The sequence below is a fragment of the Rhinatrema bivittatum genome, chromosome 5, assembly GCF_901001135.1.
Source record: "Rhinatrema bivittatum chromosome 5, aRhiBiv1.1, whole genome shotgun sequence".
NCBI lineage: Eukaryota > Metazoa > Chordata > Amphibia > Gymnophiona > Rhinatrematidae > Rhinatrema > Rhinatrema bivittatum.
The window spans coordinates 14984440-15004368 of NC_042619.1; the positions used below are offsets into that span (position 1 = coordinate 14984440).

At 49.1% G+C, this 19929-nt stretch overlaps 1 protein-coding gene across 10 annotated transcripts in view; it reads left to right on the forward strand.

The window, feature by feature from the left end:
• Nucleotides 1–19929, forward strand: part of ARAP1 (ArfGAP with RhoGAP domain, ankyrin repeat and PH domain 1) — a 437360-nt gene that overhangs the window by 235399 nt on the left and 182032 nt on the right. For 8 of the 10 annotated variants that reach the window (XM_029602046.1, XM_029602051.1, XM_029602048.1 and 5 more), the window contains 2 exons: nucleotides 6321–6503; nucleotides 12455–12692. In XM_029602046.1, coding sequence (XP_029457906.1) covers nucleotides 6321–6503; nucleotides 12455–12692 — 421 coding nt within the window. The remainder of the gene's footprint in view (nucleotides 1–6320; nucleotides 6504–12454; nucleotides 12693–19929) is intronic. The other 2 variants (XM_029602050.1, XM_029602056.1) reach the window with 1 other exon arrangement.

The following is a 19929-nucleotide window of genomic DNA, read 5'->3' on the forward strand; positions in this document are numbered from 1 at the left end:
GCTCTGTTCTCTGGATCTTCAAGACGCTTACGCTCACATATTCCCTCCTCATCGCAAGTATCTGTGATTCTTAGTGGGACGTCAACATTTCCAGTACAGGGTGCTACCATTCGGTCTTGCCTCAGCACCTCAAATGTTCACAAAGTGCCTGGCAGTGGCAGCAGCCCACTTGCACAAGGAAGGCGTACAGGTTTTTCCTTATCTGGACGACTGGCTCATCAGAAGCCAAACAAGACAAGGAGCTCTCAATTCTTTCAAGCTCATGATAAATCTACTCCATTCATTGGGATTCCTAATCAACTACCAGAAATCCCATTTCATACCATCTCACCTGTTACAATTCATTGGAGCAGAATTAAACACCATAACATCAAAAACTTTCCTTCCAAAAGACCGTGCACAGACATTCATCTCGTTAGCAGACTCTCTACGCACACGGACGCATGTGACAGCCCATCAATGCCTCACTCTTCTGGGTCACATGGCCACCACAGTTCATATCACTCCTATGGCCAGATTAGCCATGAGGGTCACTCAATGGACACTGAGAGGGCAGTGGATACAAGCCATTCAACCACTGTCTTATCCAGTTCAGATAACAACTACAGTCCTCGCTCCTCTGGTGGACGAACATAAACAACTTGCTCACAGGCCTACCTTTCCAACAACCAATTTCGCAAGTAATGTTAACTACAGATGCATCCACCTTAGGGTGGGGAGCACACATTGGTCATCTCCAAACTCAGGGTATTTGGACAAAACTCGAAGCCACATTTCAGATAAATTTCCTAGAGCTTCGAGCTATACGTTATGTGCTACATGTGTTCAAGGACTGCCTTTCACACAAGACTATACTGATACAGACAGACAACATAGTAGCCATGTGGTACATAAATAAACAAGGAGGTACGGGCTCGTATCTCCTTTGTCAAGAAGCAGCACAAATTTGGGACTGGGCCGTAACACACTCAATATTTCTGTGGGCCACTTTTCTGGCAGGCATTCACAACGTAGTGGCAGACCGCCTCAGTCGCCAATTCCAACTTCACGAATGGTCCTTGGATCCTTAGTAGCTACCAGGATATTTCAACTTTGGGATCAACCAACAGTAGACCTCTTTGCATCAGCACTGAATCACAAAGTGGACAACTTTTGTTCCCTGCACAAGCAGAGAAACCAGTTATCCAGAGACGCCTTTGCTCGCCACTGGAATTCAGGCCTTCTATACGCTTATCCCCCGATACCGCTAATAACCAAGACTCTAGTGAAGCTGCAACAGGACAAAGGGTCCATGATACTCATAGCCCCGTATTGGTCTTGACAAGTATGGTTTCCCATACTCCTCGATCTTTCCATCAGGGAACCAATTCACCTGGGCACAGCTCCCACTCTCATAACTCAGGATCAGGGCAGGTTGCGTCATCCCAACCTTCAATCCCTATCCCTCACAGCATGGATGTTGAAAGCTTGACCCTGCAACTTCTCAATCTTTCCTCTAATGTCTCTCATGTGCTTGTAGCTTCACGCAAACCTTCCACACGAAAAAACTATCGTTCTAAGTGGAAAAGATTTACCATGTGGTGTACACAAGAAGGTATTAACTCTTTTTCCTGCCCCACATCATCTTTATTAGACTATCTGTGGCATCTCTCAGACTCTGGTCTCCAGACCTCATCTGTAAGGGTACACTTGAGTGCAATCTCAGCTTATCATAATACCATGGGGGATGCACTGATACCTGTACAACCCCTTGTTAGTAGGTTTATGAGAGGTTTAATTCAACTTAAACCTCCACACCGTCCACCAGTCACAGAATGGGACCTTAATGTAGTATTAACGAGGCTCATGCGTTCTCCTTTTGAACCCATGGATTCCTGTGATGTTAAATTTCTCACTTGGAAGACTATCTTTTTAATAGCCATTACATCAGCTAGAAGGGGTTAGTGAGTTCAAGCACTTGTCACATACTAACCCTATACAAAATTCCTACATGACCGAGTGGTACTCCGTACACACCCAAAATTCCTTCCCAAGGTAGTTACGGAATTCCACTTAAATCAGTCCATAGTCTTGCCTACTTTCTTCTCGAAACCGGACTCTCATCAAGGAGATTGGGCTTTTTACACACCTTGGACTGGAAACATGCGCTTGCATATTACTTAGATCGTATTGCAGCCCATAGGAAATCCACCCAGCTCTTTGTTTCTTTTGATAAAAACAAACTGGGGAAAGCAGTGGGCAAACAAACTCTTTCTATCTGGTTAGCAGATTGCATACAGTTTTGCTATGAAAAAGCAGGCCTTCCTCTCCAAGGGCGAGTAAATGTGCGCTCAGTAAGAGCAATGTCCACCTCAGTAGCACACTATCGTTCAGTGCCAATAGCTGACATATGTAAAGCTGCAACATGGAGTTCTCTTCATACCTTTGCAGCTCACTACTGCCTGGACAAGGAAGGAAGACAGGATTCAGCCTACGGACAGTCTGTCTTAAAGAATTTGTTTCCAGTATAGTGCCAACTCCTTCCACATCCAACCTGCTGTGATTTTAGGTTGCCTCATCTTTTCCAACAGTACACCAGTTGTTGTGCCCGTTGCACAAGTTGTACGCTGTTGGTCCAACACTCAGATGACTCAGCCTGTAGCTTGCTAATCACCCATATGTGAGGACTACCATCCTGCTTGTCCTGGGAGGGGGCGCCAGACTGTAAGGTTTGCCTAGGGTGCCTAATACCCTTTCACTGGCCCTGCTCAACAGATTCTGAGTTTAAGGTCAGAGAGAGAAGGAGTGTGGTGAAGGTGCTTGATATTCCCCAGTGGGAGGTCGCTTTGCGTTTTTAGTAAAAGTAATGAACGCTCATGGTTCGGAGTTCTTCAAGACTCTTTCCAAGAGAGAGGCTGCATCTTCTGTCCTTGGAGGGAGCAGGGGCCCAGGTTTTCAGAACTTGCGAGATTTTCCTGTCTTGGTGTCCGAGGGGACCATTGAGACTCGTTGAAGAACCAAAGGTGGTCTCACGTAAGGAAGGTGTAGGGGTGTTCCCTTACTCAGCAGCTGTCCAGGGAGGTTGCTTCAAGCTGCATAAAGGTTGGCGTTTCTCCTGCTGGAGTCAGGAGGAGGATCATTGCCAGGCTTGGGGAGAGCCATCCTGGAGCTGCTGTCAGAGCTCAGCTCATCTGCCGGAAGCTCAGGAGGAACCTCCAGGTGTAAATCACTGGACTCCTGAGAGCTGTATCCAGCATTGCAGGTACCAGTAAGGGAAGAGGCCAGGGAAATGGAACCTACCCCTAGGATGTTTGTCTCTCGACTAAGACGGATTTCTTAAAACTTATTTTTCTGTATTGAATGTGCACTGTCACTTTTCACCTGCAATCAAGTTTTATTTTTTAATAACACTTACTATGTCAGAGTGTTTTTATTTTTACTCGACTGTTGCAGAAGATCTTGAGAAAAAAAACAACCCTTAGGGGCTTGAAGGACTTGATCCTTTCCATCTCGTGGGGGAAGAACCCAGGAGCATAGGTGCTGGAATGGCCCAGGAGCTCCCACGTCAGTCCTCATTGCCATGAAGGAGCTGGGGCAAGGGCTGCATCAGCGAAACCCACCTCACGTTAATAAGCCTTGAAATGGACACACCCTGGAAGTGTCCAGGCGTAACGGCCCAGACAGATGAGCTGTTTGCTCTGGTTCCTGGCAGCCGTCTTCCTGAAATTCCTCCGTGGGTTTGGCTTCTATTTCTGAGTTTCTTCCCAGATGTTCCCCCCCCTTCCCCCCCCAGAAAGTGGCTAGAGAAGGGGGAATGAGAACTTGAGGGCTGGGACAAGAACAAGGATTAGCAGCCGTTTGGAACTGTGAAGTTTCTGTGCATCAGGCGCCCGCATTGTGTTGCGGGCTTATCTCATCTATGCTAAGAGATCTCAGCTGTGATCTTGCACTGTAAGACGAAGGACTGAGCCAGAACACACAAGCTGCATTCTGATTGGTTGTCAAGCTTAAAATGCCTGCACGTTTATTTTTTTTATTGCTTGCCCAAAATAATTAGACAAAGACGGACGCCGCCTTGTTTGTTTCTGGGTTCAGGAGGCACGGAGAGATAAGTGATGTGCCCAGACGCAGAACTGGGATTAGACCTGAGGGAGATAAAGTGATACAGCCAGAGTTACAGAGAGAGAGTCAGTGGCAGAGAGGAGCCTTGAACTCATGTTCTGGGATTTCTCCAGAATCTTTGTCCACTATTTAACCACTAGCCCATAGAGTGGGAAAGCCTCAGAAGAATCTGGCTCGGCGTGCCTTCCTTTCAGATGAGTATCCAGGACCAGGTCTGCCTCCTCTGCTGCTGGCTCACTCCCTGCTGTCCCTCTTTGCTCTTGCTGCCATCCAAATGTCTTGTAAAACCAGCATGAGATGTGCCAGGACCATGTGCTCCATGTAGAGGAAAAGCAGTGTATTTAAAGAGTGCCACTCCTTCCGCTGGCTGGGTATGGAAAAACAGAGGAGAGTGGTAGAGGGAGAGAAAGGGATGAGGAAAAGGGCTGAAGCTGACACAGACTGCACTGAGCAGGGGAAGAAAAGCCAAGATAATGCGCAGGAGGCCAGAAGGTTGAGAGAGGGGCAGGAGAAGGCCAATAACTGGAAGGACCAGGAAGAGAGAACAATTCTTTCATTTTCTTTTCAAGTCCAATCCTTCATGAGCCAGACCTGCTGCGGGTTCAAATGAAGGAAGGGAAGCAAGCAACATGGTAGCTGCCAAGACCTGTTTATTATATCAGTGATTTTTTTTCTGTGGCCAGATCTTTTTATATGTCCCGTCATATCATCATGGTGGAGTGTTCCATGGTGCGTTTTACGGGGGCAAGTCCTCTGGCAATTATTTAAGTGAGTGCCCACCTTCCATTCAGATAAAATGTAATCTGTACAGTGGAGGTATGCCAGATGTTTGCGTGGTTGCTGGTTGAGAAAGTTGCCCTCTAAACTGGCGTATTGTAGTGCCATGGATGTCCCCATGACCTGCAGGAAGTATCTGATTTTGAAAGAAAAGTTGTGCATGTGAATGAATTACGGATCTGAGATGATAGTGATATCGGGAATGCATTTAAGTCGGAATGTCTAGCAGGTCGCAGTGCCATCTGTGTAAGGAATATTCATGTATAGGGCACTGATGTCCATGGTAACTAGGATGAAGTTGAAAGTTAGTTTGCTTTTTGTGAAGTCTGCAGTGTTTCTGGCGAAGCTGCTGGTAGTCGTAATGGATGTTTTTGATATGGATTTTACGAGTCCAGAAAAAGTTCCTGTGCAGGTATTAATAAATGGAGATGATTGATTGGCCTGGGTTATCTGGTATGCTGATCTTTTTTTTTTTTTTTAATCTTGTATTTATGTACATGGTTACAATTTTAAAAAACACCTGTATACACAACAGTGACCTCATACACAATAGTCACTACCCCCACGGGTAAAAAAAACATTAAGAGAAAGAAACCTCATTTCAACCATTTTCTTTGGAGGTATCCTGAGATGAGCCTGGTTGTCAAACTCTTTTAGAAACACTGAGATGATGCCCAGCCTCAACATCCAAGATTTGAGAAAAATATACGTTTCTTACCAAAGATCCATGGCCTTAAAACCCATAAGTGATTGCGTGCACACACGCCCATGCATTCTCGTTCATCCACATATATTCAACATTCTGTGCCAGAGGTTTACCCTCTAACCAGATATAGAACAAAGAAAAAACAGTTCTCCAAAAGAAAGCATCTTCTTCATTCCTTCTTTTTGTATGCAATCGAAGATGCGCCTCGATCCAGGCTGGGATATAGTGTGAATGGTAAAATACCCTTAATTCAGTTTTTGATCAACAGTCAATGGGGTAAAGAGTAGGAACAATAACAAAAACTATACAAAGACCTGGCTTTCTCCGTACTGCGTCTTGGGCAAAAGCCTTGGCTTTCAGCATAGTACAAAATAATAGTTGCATAAGTACTATTCCAAAATGCATCTTTGCTAAAGTTCTGATGTAATGTATGATATTGAATGGAAAATTAGAAGGGACGTTCCATTTGGCTTTAAGGAGGAATTATTGTAATTATTTATTTTCTGGAAGACCTGTAATATTGTGAGGGTGATGGGGGTTCTGCAAATTTTTGTCTTAATGGGGTTCTGTGAGCAACACCGTTGGCAAACGGCTAGTTTTCCCGCTGGTGATGTAGGCCATTACTGACTAGGATCTTTAGCAATAGAGCATCAGAAGAAGGCGGTCCTGGTTGGGCAAAGCCTGTGTCAGCCGGAAACTCTTTCACCGGGTGATCTGTGACTTGGTTTATTCTCAGCTCTTCCAGCGGTTTGGCAATGCGGTTGGGAACCAGTTCTGGGCAGCAAATGTGCCCCCGAGCGAGGCCATCAACGCGACAAGCACAAGCCAAGAGAGGAGACAGTTCATCACAGCCAAGTACAAGGAAGGGAAGTATCGGCGCTACCACCCACTGTTTGGGAACCAAGAAGAGCTCAACAAGGTTAGTACCTCAGTACAGGTGGTTCTTTAACTGTAGCTGCTTTAGCATATTCCATGTATCTGAAGGTGCAGGACAATGAAGGGAATGTGAAGGACAGATGCGGTATGCAGCACAATGGAGGAGTGTGCAGTGGTGTGAAGTAGTGTAAAATGATATGCACTGGATGGCTGTGATATGTATTAATAAATCAGAGCTCTTCTGTTCTTCCTTCTCCTTGACTGTGGGCCTTTCGCGGGAAGACTGAGACTAGGTAGAAGATCCTCTCTCAGCCAATTAGGAAAGTGACACAAAGCATTTTCCCCATCCCACTGTAATCCCTCTTCTTCCTTCCCCCAAAAGTTCTGCCACCGCAGTGACAGCAGAGGAGGCTGCACCCAGCAGGGCTACAGTGCACTTGGTCAGCCTGCTGGTCTCACTGCTAGAACAGCTGAACTAGAAATACCGAGGCTGCTATTGAAAAGGTCTAGTGGCCGAACTTAAGAAGTTCAGTGTCTAGATCTGGCAAATTGAAAATTCCCCTGAGCGCTTAAATTTAGGCTCTTAACTTCTTTCCCCCAAATCTGACCCTGCACCCTGTTTAACTGCTCCATGCTGATTTCCAGCACTAGGCCCTATTTACTAAGCTGCGGTAAAACAGAACTCAAAACGCTGATTTACCGTGGGTAAGTGCTTTGCAGGATTTATTAAACTGCGGTACCTATATGCCATGTTTTAATAAAGCCAATGGAGTTTTAACTCGCACTGCAGCGACCAGCACCTTCGTGCGATCTTGCTCAAGGCAGCCCACCATCCCAGGGCTGCCATCTTTTTTAAAATTGCTGCAAAGCCCATGAAATCCCCAACTCCTCTTGTGGAAAAATCCTTGGAGGTCTAGTGACCACCTCCCCACACTCCCTCTTGGGCCCTAAATGTAAAATATAACCCTCCCTTATGGAAGACATTGAACCTGCAGACCCCCCACCTGGAGCTCTGAGCACTACTGACCTTCAGGATTATCCACCAGACTGGCAGATCTTGGAACTATCTAATCTACTTGCCCCTGGAAGCTCCTGATTGGACTTCCCTGAGTATCCCCCAGATTGAAGGCTGACTATAAGGAACCTTTGCTGATTCAGTCTCCCGAGGTCATTGTTTTTGCAAATGCTGCTCGACTAGCCCTGATTCCTGATCCATGCTGGTGCCCAGCCATGTCTAGACCCCGAGGCCCTCTGCCCACCTGGGCCTTCAGGTATTTCCACCAAGTCCCAGCTGTGGCCTGCACCTTTGGGCTGAACCTGTTGAGAATGGCTTTGGTGTCAGGTGAAGACCCCACCCAGGTGCTTTGCATAGTGGGCTACCTCCATTGATGTGGTTTCCATTCCAAAGGCTGCTTACTGAGGTCCCTGGTCGCCTCCAGATTCCTTCCTTGCTCTTCCTGGAGGGAAACCCTGTGACACCTTCAAGATTAAGCCTTGCTCCTTTTGGTGAAGATGTACCTCCATATAACAAAAAGTGTTCCCCCACCACCTCCAGGCTTACTGGGGAATCCCTAGTGGTCTAATGGGGGCAAAAGCCATCCATCTCTAGTTGCTGCTTCCCCATTGATGCCTTTTTTCAAAATGGCATTAGCTTACCCAAAGTGCTTCTTTTCTCCTTTCACATGTGGGGCAAGGAAGGGCTTGGGGATTAACTGGTGCCATTTTAAAAAATGGCATCAGTAGAGCAGAAGAGACTTGAGATTTGACCTTTCTTTACTAGACCACCAAGGATTTCCTAATAAGCCTGGGGGCGGGGGTAATCATATGTGCCTCCTTTTAGCTACAGCATGAACCCTGGAGTGTGGTAGCATACAAAGCACGGATAGCAGGGCAACACTTTGTGCAGCACACACAGTGCACACAGCACCTCCTCATCTTCTCTGGCTGACTCCTCCTGTTAGGGTGCTTTGAAAAAGTTTAATCTATTATTATTGCACTGGGAATTTACACTGATTAGACTTGTAGAATTATTGAAAATTGCCGATATGCCCAAATATGCTGAAATGCTAGAATGTAGGGCAAAAGTGAAAAAGTATGTCAAGTTTAGTCTTAGATTTCATCCCTGTCTTCTGGGCTCAATTTATAAGAAATCACTTGACTTACAAGAGTCCCAGCTCATTAATATATATGAGATAAAATTATAATATTATCCTATTAAGAGAGAGGAAAATTGGTTCTTACCTGCTAATTTTCTTTCCTGGAATACCGCAGATCAGTCCAGACAAACTGCAGTGAGGCCCACAGTGCTGTCTTCACTCTTTTAGTAAGTCAGTGTCTTGGCGGTGTTATCAGTGCAGCGTGTGCTCTTTCGGAAATCAGATCCTTTCCAGTGTTATCAGTGCAGTGCATGCTCCCTTGGTAGATTAACTCGTGTTGGTGTTATTGGTGCAGTGTGTGCTCCCTTGATATTTCCCTTTTTGCAGTGTAGACTTGCTAGTGCAGTGCTGAGTCCTAAGGATGTGAGTTAATAGTAACAGATCAGCATAGGTTGAAATGTTTTGCATGAATGCAGACCTCAATTTGTAGAGCTCTGTTCTGCATCTGTGCTGACTTCTGTACTGTGTCCTGCGACTTTGCTGAGCTCTGTGTTGTGATTTCCTGTGTTCTGTGACCATGCTGAGCTCTGTGCTGTGATTTCTGCTGTTCCGTGACCATGCTGTGCTCTGTGCTGTGATTTCCGCTGTTCTGTGACCATGCTGAGCTCTGTGCTGTGATTTCTGCTGTTCCGTGACCATGCTGTGCTCTGTGCTGTGATTTCTGCTGTTCCGTGACCATGCTGAGCTCTTGCTGAGATTTCCTTTGTTCTGTGACCGTGCTGAGCTCTGTGCTGTGATTTCCGCTGTTCTGTGACCGTGCTGAGCTCTTGCTGAGATTTCCCCTGTTCTGTGACCGTGCTGAGCTCTGTGCTGTGATTTCCCCTGTTCTGTGACCGTGCTGAGCTCTGTGCTGTGATTTCCCCTGTTCTGTGACCGTGCTGAGCTCTGTGCTGTGATTTCCGCTGTTCTGTGACCGTGCTGAGCTCTTGCTGAGATTTCCCCTGTTCTGTGACCGTGCTGAGCTCTGTGCTGAGATTTCCCCTGTTCTGTGACCGTGCTGAGCTCTGTGCTGTGATTTCCGCTGTTCTGTGACCGTGCTGAGCTCTGTGCTGTGATTTCCGCTGTTCTGTGACCGTGCTGAGCTCTGTGCTGTGATTTCCGCTGTTCTGTGATTGTGCTGAGCTCTGTGCTGTGATTTCCGCTGTTCTGTGACCGTGCTGAGCTCTGTGCTGTGATTTCCGCTGTTCTGTGACCGTGCTGAGCTCTGTGCTGTGATTTCCGCTGTTCTGTGATTGTGCTGAGCTCTGTGCTGTGATTTCCGCTGTTCTGTGATTGTGCTGAGCTCTGTGCTGTGATTTCCGCTGTTCTGTGACCGTGCTGAGCTCTGTGCTGTGATTTCCGCTGTTCTGTGACCGTGCTGAGCTCTGTGCTGTGATTTCCGCTGTTCTGTGATTGTGCTGAGCTCTGTGCTGTGATTTCCGCTGTTCTGTGATTGTGCTGAGCTCTGTGCTGTGATTTCCGCTGTTCTGTGACCGTGCTGAGCTCTGTGCTGTGATTTCCGCTGTTCTGTGACCGTGCTGAGCTCTGTGCTGTGATTTCCGCTGTTCTGTGACCGTGCTGAGCTCTGTGCTGTGATTTCCGCTGTTCTGTGACCGTGCTGAGCTCTGTGCTGTGATTTCCGCTGTTCTGTGACCGTGCTGAGCTCTGTGCTGTGATTTCCGCTGTTCTGTGACCGTGCTGAGCTCTGTGTTGAGATTTCCGCTGTTCTGTGACCGTGCTGAGCTCTGTGCTGTGATTTCTGCTGTTCTGTGACCGTGCTGAGCTCTGTGCTGAGATTTCCGCTGTTCTGTGACTATGCTGAGCTCTGTGTTGTAATTGTTTTGTGTCCTGCGACTGCTGAGCTCTGTGCTGTGATTTCCCCTGTTCTGTGACCATGCTGAGCTCTGTGTTGTAATTTTTTTGTGTCCTGCGACTCTGCTGAGCTCTGTGCTGTGATTGTTTTGGGTCCTGTGACTGCTATGAGCTCTGTGCTGTGATTTCCCCTGTTCTGTGACTATGCTGAGCTCTGTGTTGTAATTTTTTGTGTCCTGCGACTCTGCTGAGCTCTGTGCTGTGATTTCCCCTGTTCTGTGACCATGCTGAGCTCTGTGTTGTAATTTTTTTGTGTCCTGCGACTCTGCTGAGCTCTGTGCTGTGATTGTTTTGTGTCCTGCGACTGCTGAGCTCTGTGCTGTGATTTCCCCTGTTCTGTGACTATGCTGAGCTCTGTGTTGTAATTTTTTGTGTCCTGCGACTCTGCTGAGCTCTGTGCTGTGATTGTTTTGGGTCCTGTGACTGCTATGAGCTCTGTGCTGTGATTGTTTTGGGTCCTGTGACTGCTATGAGCTCTGTGCTGTGATTGTTTTGGGTCCTGTGACTGCTATGAGCTCTGTGCTGTGATTGTTTTGGGTCCTGTGACTGCTATGAGCTCTGTGCTGTGATTGTTTTGGGTCCTGTGACTGCTATGAGCTCTGTGCTGTGATTGTTTTGGGTCCTGTGACTGCTATGAGCTCTGTGCTATGATTTACCGTGTTCTGGAACTGCTCTGAGCTCTACCCTGTGATTTCCCCTGTTCTGTGACCGTGCTGAGCTCTGTGTTGAGATTTCCGCTGTTATGTGACCGTGTTGAGCTCTGTGCTGTGATTTCCGCTGTTCTGTGACTATGCTGAGCTCTGTGTTGTAATTTCTTGTGTCCTGCGACTCTGCTGAGCTCTGTGCTGTGATTTCCCCTGTTCTGTGACCATGCTGAGCTCTGTGTTGTAATTTTTTTGTGTTCTGCGACTCTGCTGAGCTCTGTGCTGTGATTGTTTTGGGTCCTGTGACTGCTATGAGCTCTGTGCTGTGATTTACCGTGTTCTGGAACTGCTCTGAGCTCTACCCTGTGATTTCCTGTGTCTGTGCCGAGCTCTGATGTATTTTTAGATTCCACTTTTCCGCACTTCAAAGTATACTACATTCAGGTACTGTAGGTATTTCCCTGTCTCCCCCTGAGAGCGGGGGTAAAGTGACTTGCCCAAGGTCACAAGGAGCGAGGGTCGGATTTGAAGCCCGGTTTCCATGGGTCATAGCCCACTGCACTAACCAGTAGGCTAATGATGTACCCTGTCCTGTGACTGTGTCTTAGGCTGACTGTCTTGTAGCAATCCTTTTACTGCGCACTGTGCTGAACCTGCCCTGTACTCCCACAGCTGATCCTCCTCCCCTGCTCTGCTCTGCTCTCTTGGACAGCCCTCGTTATTTAAAGGTGGCCCATGAGGTCTGCCAAAGTGCAGGCCGGCCTGAATCGACCTCTGGGTGCACGTGCGTGCTAAAACCGTACTTTCTGCTTTCACCGGCGGCCCTTTCTTTCTCCCTTCTGGTCTGGCGGCAGGCTGTTTGCTGACCTTTACATTTCTCCTCCGCTGCAAGGGAGGAAAGAGTTAGTACCTGAGGGGCTGGGAAGCAGCCAGACCTGTGTTTGTTTTATGCAGGGGAGAAGCCCTCCCTCCCTCCTCCTCCTCCTCCTCCTGCCTTGTGCTGTGGGTAGCAGTCAGGGGACCTGCAGGAATCCTAGCAGCCCAGGGCTGGCTTTCTTAGCTCTGCTCCAGATGCTCCACCCCGCCCCATGACCTCAGCCAGGGCTCCTTCAGGGGAGAAGAGGAAAAGAAGCCAGTTCCAGTTCCCTTCCAGCCCTCTGCATTTTTTCCATGTGGGTGTGGAGGGCTGGGAGCTTGTAATCGCTGCTCTGTAACTCCCTGCCTTTGAGTTGCCTCTCTCTTTCCCGGAGAGAAGTGCCCAGTCTCCCCTCCTGCTCCCCCTTCCCCCCTCTCCCTTTTGCCTGCTGACCTCACGTGCCCTCTCCTCTGTCCTCCCACCGCAGGCCCTGTGTGCTGCCGTGACCACCAGCGACCTGGCCGAGACGCAGTCCCTGGTCTTCTGCGGCGCGGAGGTGGGCTGCTTCTCGGGGGACCCCGCGCACCCCAGCCCCCTGGCGCTGGCCGAGGAAGCGGGGCAGAGGCTGCAGACAGAGTTCCTGCTGCAGAACAGAAATTCAGGTGAGAGCCTCTCCTGGTCACCTGGCATTGCTGGACGAGAAGGGACGGGCACGGAACGTCAAGGTAAGGCACACTCAGTCGGGCGGGATGGTCACTCCTGGCAAACCCCTTCTCTGGTCGGCTTCGAAAAGCCCACGGTGGTGGAGCTTTCCCTTCCCCCCCTCCGGGAGCGCCACGCGTGGCGAGGAGACACGGGGAGAGAGCGCGTGCAAGGGGCCGGGAGCTCAGGTAAGAAGCCCACTGACTGCCAGCCGCCTGGCCACCCCCGGCTCTGTCCTGGCTCAGATTTTATTTTTGTGTCTGGATTTCCTGGTCTGCTGGTTTGAACGAGGATTGCTCAGACCGGCAGGCTGGGGTCAGGCTGCTCAGGAGCGGCCCCAGCGGCGAGCGGGTGGCAGGCGGAGGTCCCAGGAAGAGGCTCTCGTGTGCCTAAGGCAGGAATTGCCAGCAGAGGCACCAGGGGCGAGAGTGAATTCAGGCAGCACAGAATCAGCTCAGGTCAGACAAGATCCATCCTAGTTAAAAACAGAGGAAAGGGGGGGGGGCACACTCTGTGTCTGGCATTGCACAGCCCCAGCGCCAGCCTCCTGGTGCTCGCTCCCAGGTTACTAAAGATTGTTGCTCAGGGTGAGCCTCCTGCTGCCCAGGCTACACTAAAACACACAAAACCCTAATGTCCAGATCGCTGATGCGTGGCCCGCCTCCATCCCCTTTCCCCTCTTATCCCAAAATTTAACCTATGGTAAAAAATCTTGTGAGGCTACAAATACAAGGTGCAGAATTTTGTGGGTGGAAGAGGCCTCAGCTTTATTGAACTATTAACCGTTATCAAACTGGAACCAGTATATGAGATGCAGAAGCCAATAATTGTATTTATAAGTAATAGTCCCGGGTACTGCCCCGCCGTGTCCCCCTCATCCGGACCCCCACCTTGCTCTTGCTGGCAAGGGGGCCCATACCGAAGGCCTACAAAATCTGGCCCCCGGCTCGTGCACAGGCCTAAAGCTGCAGCATAGAATAACAGACTTGCCACTGTAACAGGTTGAGATAAAACTGAGGAACGAGCACAAGTGCTGAAGTAAACTTCTTATTAACTATCATAAGCTTCCTGTCTACAAATGTGTACAGTGATACAAGCAGTGCAGCTGTTATTGCTATTCTTAGGACATGTCGGTGTTCAGTTGCAAAGGGTGGGTAGGCGGGGTCTCGTGCCGTCGCCGCCGAGGAAAAGGGGGAATGGCGGCGACGGTGCTTCCTTTTATCGAGCCGCGACGCGCACTGAGCGCGCGTCACGGTCTGATGATGTCGCTCGGCGGCAGGCTCGGCGCGTGCGCGCTCCTCTGGAGCACGCACTCAGCCACCAGGTACATACTGCGCGGGGGCGGGGGGTGAGCGCGCCCCAACCCAGCGGCGGCGCCATTAGGGTCGAGCTTCCGTGCACGGGGGCGCGAGCCCCTGGTATTAAGGTCCATCCAGTCTGCTCAGTTTACTCACTGTTACAAAACCACAGATCCCATTTGATTTCTGACTTTACGACTATGACTCCTCTGTGCCCCCCCTGGGCTGCCTTTGTCACCTCCCCCCCCCCCCCCCCTGCTCGCTCTCTCCCTCCGAGAAGAAATATTTTCTGATATTACTTCCCATATCTGCCCCTCGTGGCACCTCATACCGTCGCCCCCTTCCAGGAGTCAGGCTGGGGATGCAGGTGGGATTTGCTGGAGACCCCAACGCGCCGGGGACAGGTCGGGGGAAGCTGAAGGCCGACAGAAGCGCTGCCGTGAGAGATCCACCGCCGAGCCGCCTCATGCAAGGCGAGCCGTCGTTTTAAGAGCATCGGGTCCAGTGAGCCCCTTTCCAGCAGGCCAGTCGTAGCAAAGAGAAGTTCCCCCGGAGTAAATCTCGCCACATTATCTGTCGCAGCAGCGCGCCCCCCGCTTTTAGAATAATCCCCTTCCATTTTTGGGCTGCCCGCCCATTTATCGTGCAAGAACCGCTGAATTTGTAGCGGGAGGAGTGGCGAGCTCAGCGTGCAGCAAGCTGAAAAGTCCTCAGATATGTACATTGTAGTGGTGGTCAGCCCCATAAAAGCGAATATATCTTTTCTTAGAAAGTTATTTTGTTCATGGCTTAGAGCTTTCTTCCTTCCTCCATGGTGCTGTGCCACCCTGCCGAGCCTGCTGGTGGAGGGTCTTTCTCTGCGGGGGTCACCATAGCCACCTAGAAAACTCTCTGTTACTCACTCCAGCATTCAGCTCTGGGTTAGTGAATCTGCCTGCACGCCCTGTTTTCTTCACACTGGGGGAATAACTCCAGGATTAAGTGTGGCTTAGCTTATTTTTGTGTTTGCATTTAATCACGGAGTTGATTGCATATATTTAATCTGGTACCAGTGAGTAGCGGTCCAGGAACTGAATTAACACTGGTTTGCAACTTGTGAGCGGTAGCCTCAGTCAAGGCGTTACTGCTGTCAAGTTTCAAACGTATGCTAACTCAACCCCCTTTTTGGCGTCTGTTACCATGAGTCCAGTATGTGCACGCATAGTTTTCTGTGCAATCCAGGGGTCCAACCATCTCCCTGTTCTAGGATTAATATGGAACTCAACTTCTTTTGTGAACTCAAGCGGTCCAGAGCGAATGCGCATTCATTACTGGATATTGGATTCGTATTTCAGAAGCTGCTCTGCTGGAGTGCGTAGCCAGGTCCTGTCTTTCTTCCTGCACTGTACAGTGGCATTTCCTAAAGCAGTCCAGGAAGCGCACCTAGCCAGTTTGCTTTTCAAAGACAGGCACAATGAATATGCCTGAAAATGATTGCAGCCTCGTGTACATTCATTATAGATATTAAATAAAGCAGACTGGTTAGGCGTGCCTCTGGGGCTGGGCTGGGAAACTGCTGGGTGGTCTTTGCTGACGTGCTGCTGCTGCTGCTGCTGGGATTTTTACTCCAGCACAGTGTGTAGAAGTTAGTTTCAGGCTGACAATTCAAACATAGGAATAAGAACAGTTGTCATTTAGTTGCAGGAGGCATAGCTGGTATGATAACTAGGGTGAAACCTTCAGATAAAGATTGTGGGGTGGAGTTATTCAGACAGGATGGCCAGCAGAGGTTGTAGTGTTACAAGATGCTGGATCTGTCTCCAGCCTGTTCTTGCTGGCGCACTTTAGCTTGGCTGAGCGGCATGTCTGCTGGCGACGTGGAAGAGCTCTCTGGCCCTGCCACGGATGCCCCAATGTGCTCCTGGTGGCTCCAGCAGTTTGAATATCTAGATGATTTCAGCGCCGGCCTGGTGGTGCGCTGCCATACGGAGGGACTTCCCGTCTCAGCTCTTCAGTTTCCTGGGAGAGTCCTAGTCCTGAAGTGGTGGCTCCTGGTTGCCTTATGCGGGGCCTGCAATTACAGGGTTCTGGTCGAGGAGTGTCGCAGTGACTGGGGCTGAATGAGGTGGGAGGCGGCGACTTGAAGGGTAAAAACACCCACTGCCAGTGAAGGCTCACGGTGCCAGATCCCGGCTCTGGAAGGCCACAGGAACAGGCGGAAACTGCTGGGCCAAAGCAATAAACTGGTTGGTTTCCATAGACTCTGCTGTACCTTGACATGCAAAGTTACCTGTTCTCTCTCTTACTGGCCTTCGATCTCGCCCGTTCTTTCCCATACAAAACCGATCTGCATTCTTGTGCGTTTCAGCTCCCCACGCCCTGCTGCTTTTGAGTGGGAGTGTAGCGCTCCTGTATAGTGCTATTCTCATGCTAGGGGGCACACTGTGCCTTTGGATAAACAGGGAAAGATACAAACACCCCCCCTCCCCCAGAAGGCCTTAAAGCTCAGTGCAAGGCTCCCTTCTGGCACCATATTGGTTTACAGCCTGCCAGGGGCAGAGGAGGCGAGGTGGGGGGCTAGTCTCGGAATCTGATTGCGCCTCCAGTGCTATTTGGCACAATGCCTAACCGTGATTTATTGACCCTTGTTGTTCTCGGCCCCTTTTGGGCACGGGGGTCAGAGCTGTGAGCATCTTGGGCCTTTCGGCTGTAATTGAGAGCCTGTATAATATTGGGGGGGGGGGGGAACACACAATGATTTGAGGGACACAATGATTTGACGACCATGCCCAAAAGTGGGGGATCGAACCACACCTGCTGAAAACAGCAAAATCCTGCCCTTCCCTCCGCCCTCGGGTTGTAAACACCCCTCCCCCCCTCGGCCCCCCGCCCCAGCCACCATGGAAAACCGTTGCAGCCTTTCTAAAGAGAGGGAAGGGGCTGTCGGAGGACGGTTTTCCGAGTTGTTTGCAGGGGTTAACCGACCCGCGTAGAAATTGCCCTCACTCACTCCTGTGAAGGACCCGCGCGGTGTCCTACCTCGTGCGTACGTTTTGCTGGATTGAGGGGGGGGGGGGTTCGGGGGAGAGACACAGTGAACGCGGATTTCTCCTTCACATCTGCATTAACAGGTGCTGGTGTCCATGGGCGCTTTTAGTTCATGTACCTTGTAGGCAGATTTCAAAAGGAAACCATATTACAGCATCCTGGGGCTGTGAAGCTGCCTCTGCACGTTGCCAGTACCCTTGAAGTGCTACTTGGTTGCCCATTTCCCTGTAAATGGGTTGTTTGCTCCCATGACTAGCAGTAACTGGTGTTCATAGTCGGTTTCTGAGGTGGGCGACTGCACAGGATACAGTGACTGGGGGGGTGGGGGGGGGTGTGGCAGACCAGACCCAATAGGCATCGCTACGGGGTGGCAATCGAGCAGGGGTAAATCAAAACATTACCTAAGCCGATGCAGCCATTAACCGCGTGATCCTCCGTTTCTACCTCCCTGCCCACCACCATTTAAATAAATGTCATCTCCTGCTGCCGCAGGGCTGACCTCAGAGCTCTTACTGCAAGATTGTGGCACTGCGGCAGCAGGAGATGATGTTGATTAACCACGACTCCTGCTACCACGTGGGGCCCATGCCAAGACCATGGGCGAGGGGGGGGGGTGGCATTACCCCCCTCAAAAAATGTAAAAGGACCTGCAACCCAGCAACCACCAACAGAGCCCATCCCATTGGTGGCTGAAGAAAGCGCAAGGCCTGCAGCCGCGCCCATTCCGCAGCATCTGAAGGAGCAGCAATCTGGCAGGCCACCGTGGAGTTCATCCATTGGCAGCTGGAGCAGAGGACCCGGTGGTGACTGAAAAAGAAGCCAGTTAGAGAGGAAATGGCCTTGAGCCTGTGTGAGAGCGCCTCTGTGTGTGAGCATGTGTGTGCTAAGGAAAGAGAGCCTGTATGTGTGTGTTTGTGTAAGAGAGAGAGAGACTGCATGTGTATGTGTATATGAGAGTGAGAGCCTATATGCGTGCATAATAGCCTGTGAGTATGAGGGACAGGAAGCATGTGTATGTGAGAGAGAGAGAGTGTGTGTGAGAACATAGATATATGTATGAGAGAATGAACATGTATGTGTATGTGTGAAAGAGAGCTTGTGTGTGCGTGTGTGTGAGCCTATGAGTCACACAGGCTCGCACACACACACCCACACACATAATGTGTGAGTGAGAGAAGGGGGTATATGAGAACCTGTGTGTGTATGAGACCCTTCATGTGTGAGATATAGCATGTGTGCGATAGCCTATGTGTCACATATAAGCTGTCATACATAATGTGTGGGAGCCTATGTATGTGTGTGTGAGAGTGTGAAAGAATGAATATGTGTAAGTGTGAGTTTGTGTTTTAGAACCTGTGTGCATGTGTGTGTGTGAAGGAAAGAGTGCTTGTGTATTGGAGAGAGAGGGAGGTGTGTAAAAGCATGGGCATGTGAATGCGAGAGGGAGTATGTGAGAGAATGAATGTATAAATGTGAATGTGAGAGAGTTTTATGCAGCTCCCCACCCCCCAATCCACAACAACCTCAGGGTGACTGGAAATCAAAAGATCCCAGGTATGGAGATCAGGAGATTTGTTCTTTCTTATTAGTTTTATTTTTGGGGTGTTATATGATGTTTCTGCTGTTTTGAAATATTTTATTGGTGTTTTGGGAAATTTGTAATTTATTTTTTAAATCATTGTATGTTCTATTCATCAGATGTTTTGAAATATTTATTCTTTTTATTAGTATGGTTTTACGATTATAATTCATGTTGTCTAGTTCTTGATTTTATTGTTTGATGTTTTATGAGGAATGGTATTGTTGCACTGCATACAGTGTCTGGCTTGTTGTGATTTCTAGTTCAGTTTTTGTCTGTACATTTCTATTTATGATTTATGGTTTCTTTATTCTGTGGGTAATTTTATGTAATCTATGAGGTGTTAAATATCATGAGGCCAGTATTCAGTGGGCCATTTAGTGGATAAGTTATCCGTCAAAAGTTAGCCAGGTAACTCGTCCCGTATATTCAGTGGCTACTTGTAGCTGGATAACTTTAAAACCTAACCAGCTATGTTTGACTATAGCCGGTTAGGTTTTAAAGTTATCGGCCTTGTGTGACCGGATAATTTTCTGCTTAACAGGATATCTTCAGAGATATCCGGTTGAGTAGCAGTGTAAGTATAACCCCCAAATAAAAACAGGGATGGATTTTGGCAGTCGGGGGTGGGGGGTGTGTGTGAAATAGGGAGTCTGGGGGTGAGCCCATTTTCTTGCTGGGGGGGTGGTGGTGGAGGGGGATCGATTGGACCTTTAATATTGAACCTGGGGAAAGTTTGCCAGGGGGGGTGGGGGGGAGGGATCATGAATGTTTTGGGACTGAGGGGCGCTGGGCTTGAACAGGAGAGTTTTTGTTTTTAAGGTGGGGAAGGCTCACATTCGGGCCGCGGGCCCTTTGATTTATGGGGTTGTTTTTTTTTGGGGGAGGGGGGGTTACACTGACAGCATTACTTAACTGGATAGCACCTAAGATATCCGGTTAAGTAGAAAGTTATCCAGCCACAGAAGACCGGATAACTTTAGGACAGCTCAGAGCACGACCAGCGTTAGCTGCACAGGTTAATCGGCTAACTCCGAATATTTGAAATAGTCGTTAACTTATGCGCGTATCTCCACCTCCTACCCGCCCCCCCCCAGATTGCCTCCTATATCTGACTAAATTCTAGCCAGATAACTACTTATCAGGGTAGAATTTACATGGATAAGAGCTGAATATAGCTGGATATGCCATTTAGATGGATAACTATTACATTATCCATCAAAATTGCATTTGAATATCATAGAAATATAGAAACATAGAAATGATGACAGAAAAGGACCAAACAGTCTAGCCAGTCTGCCCAGCAAGCTTATGGTAGCACCAGCCATGCCGTACAGATCTCCCCCATACTTATCA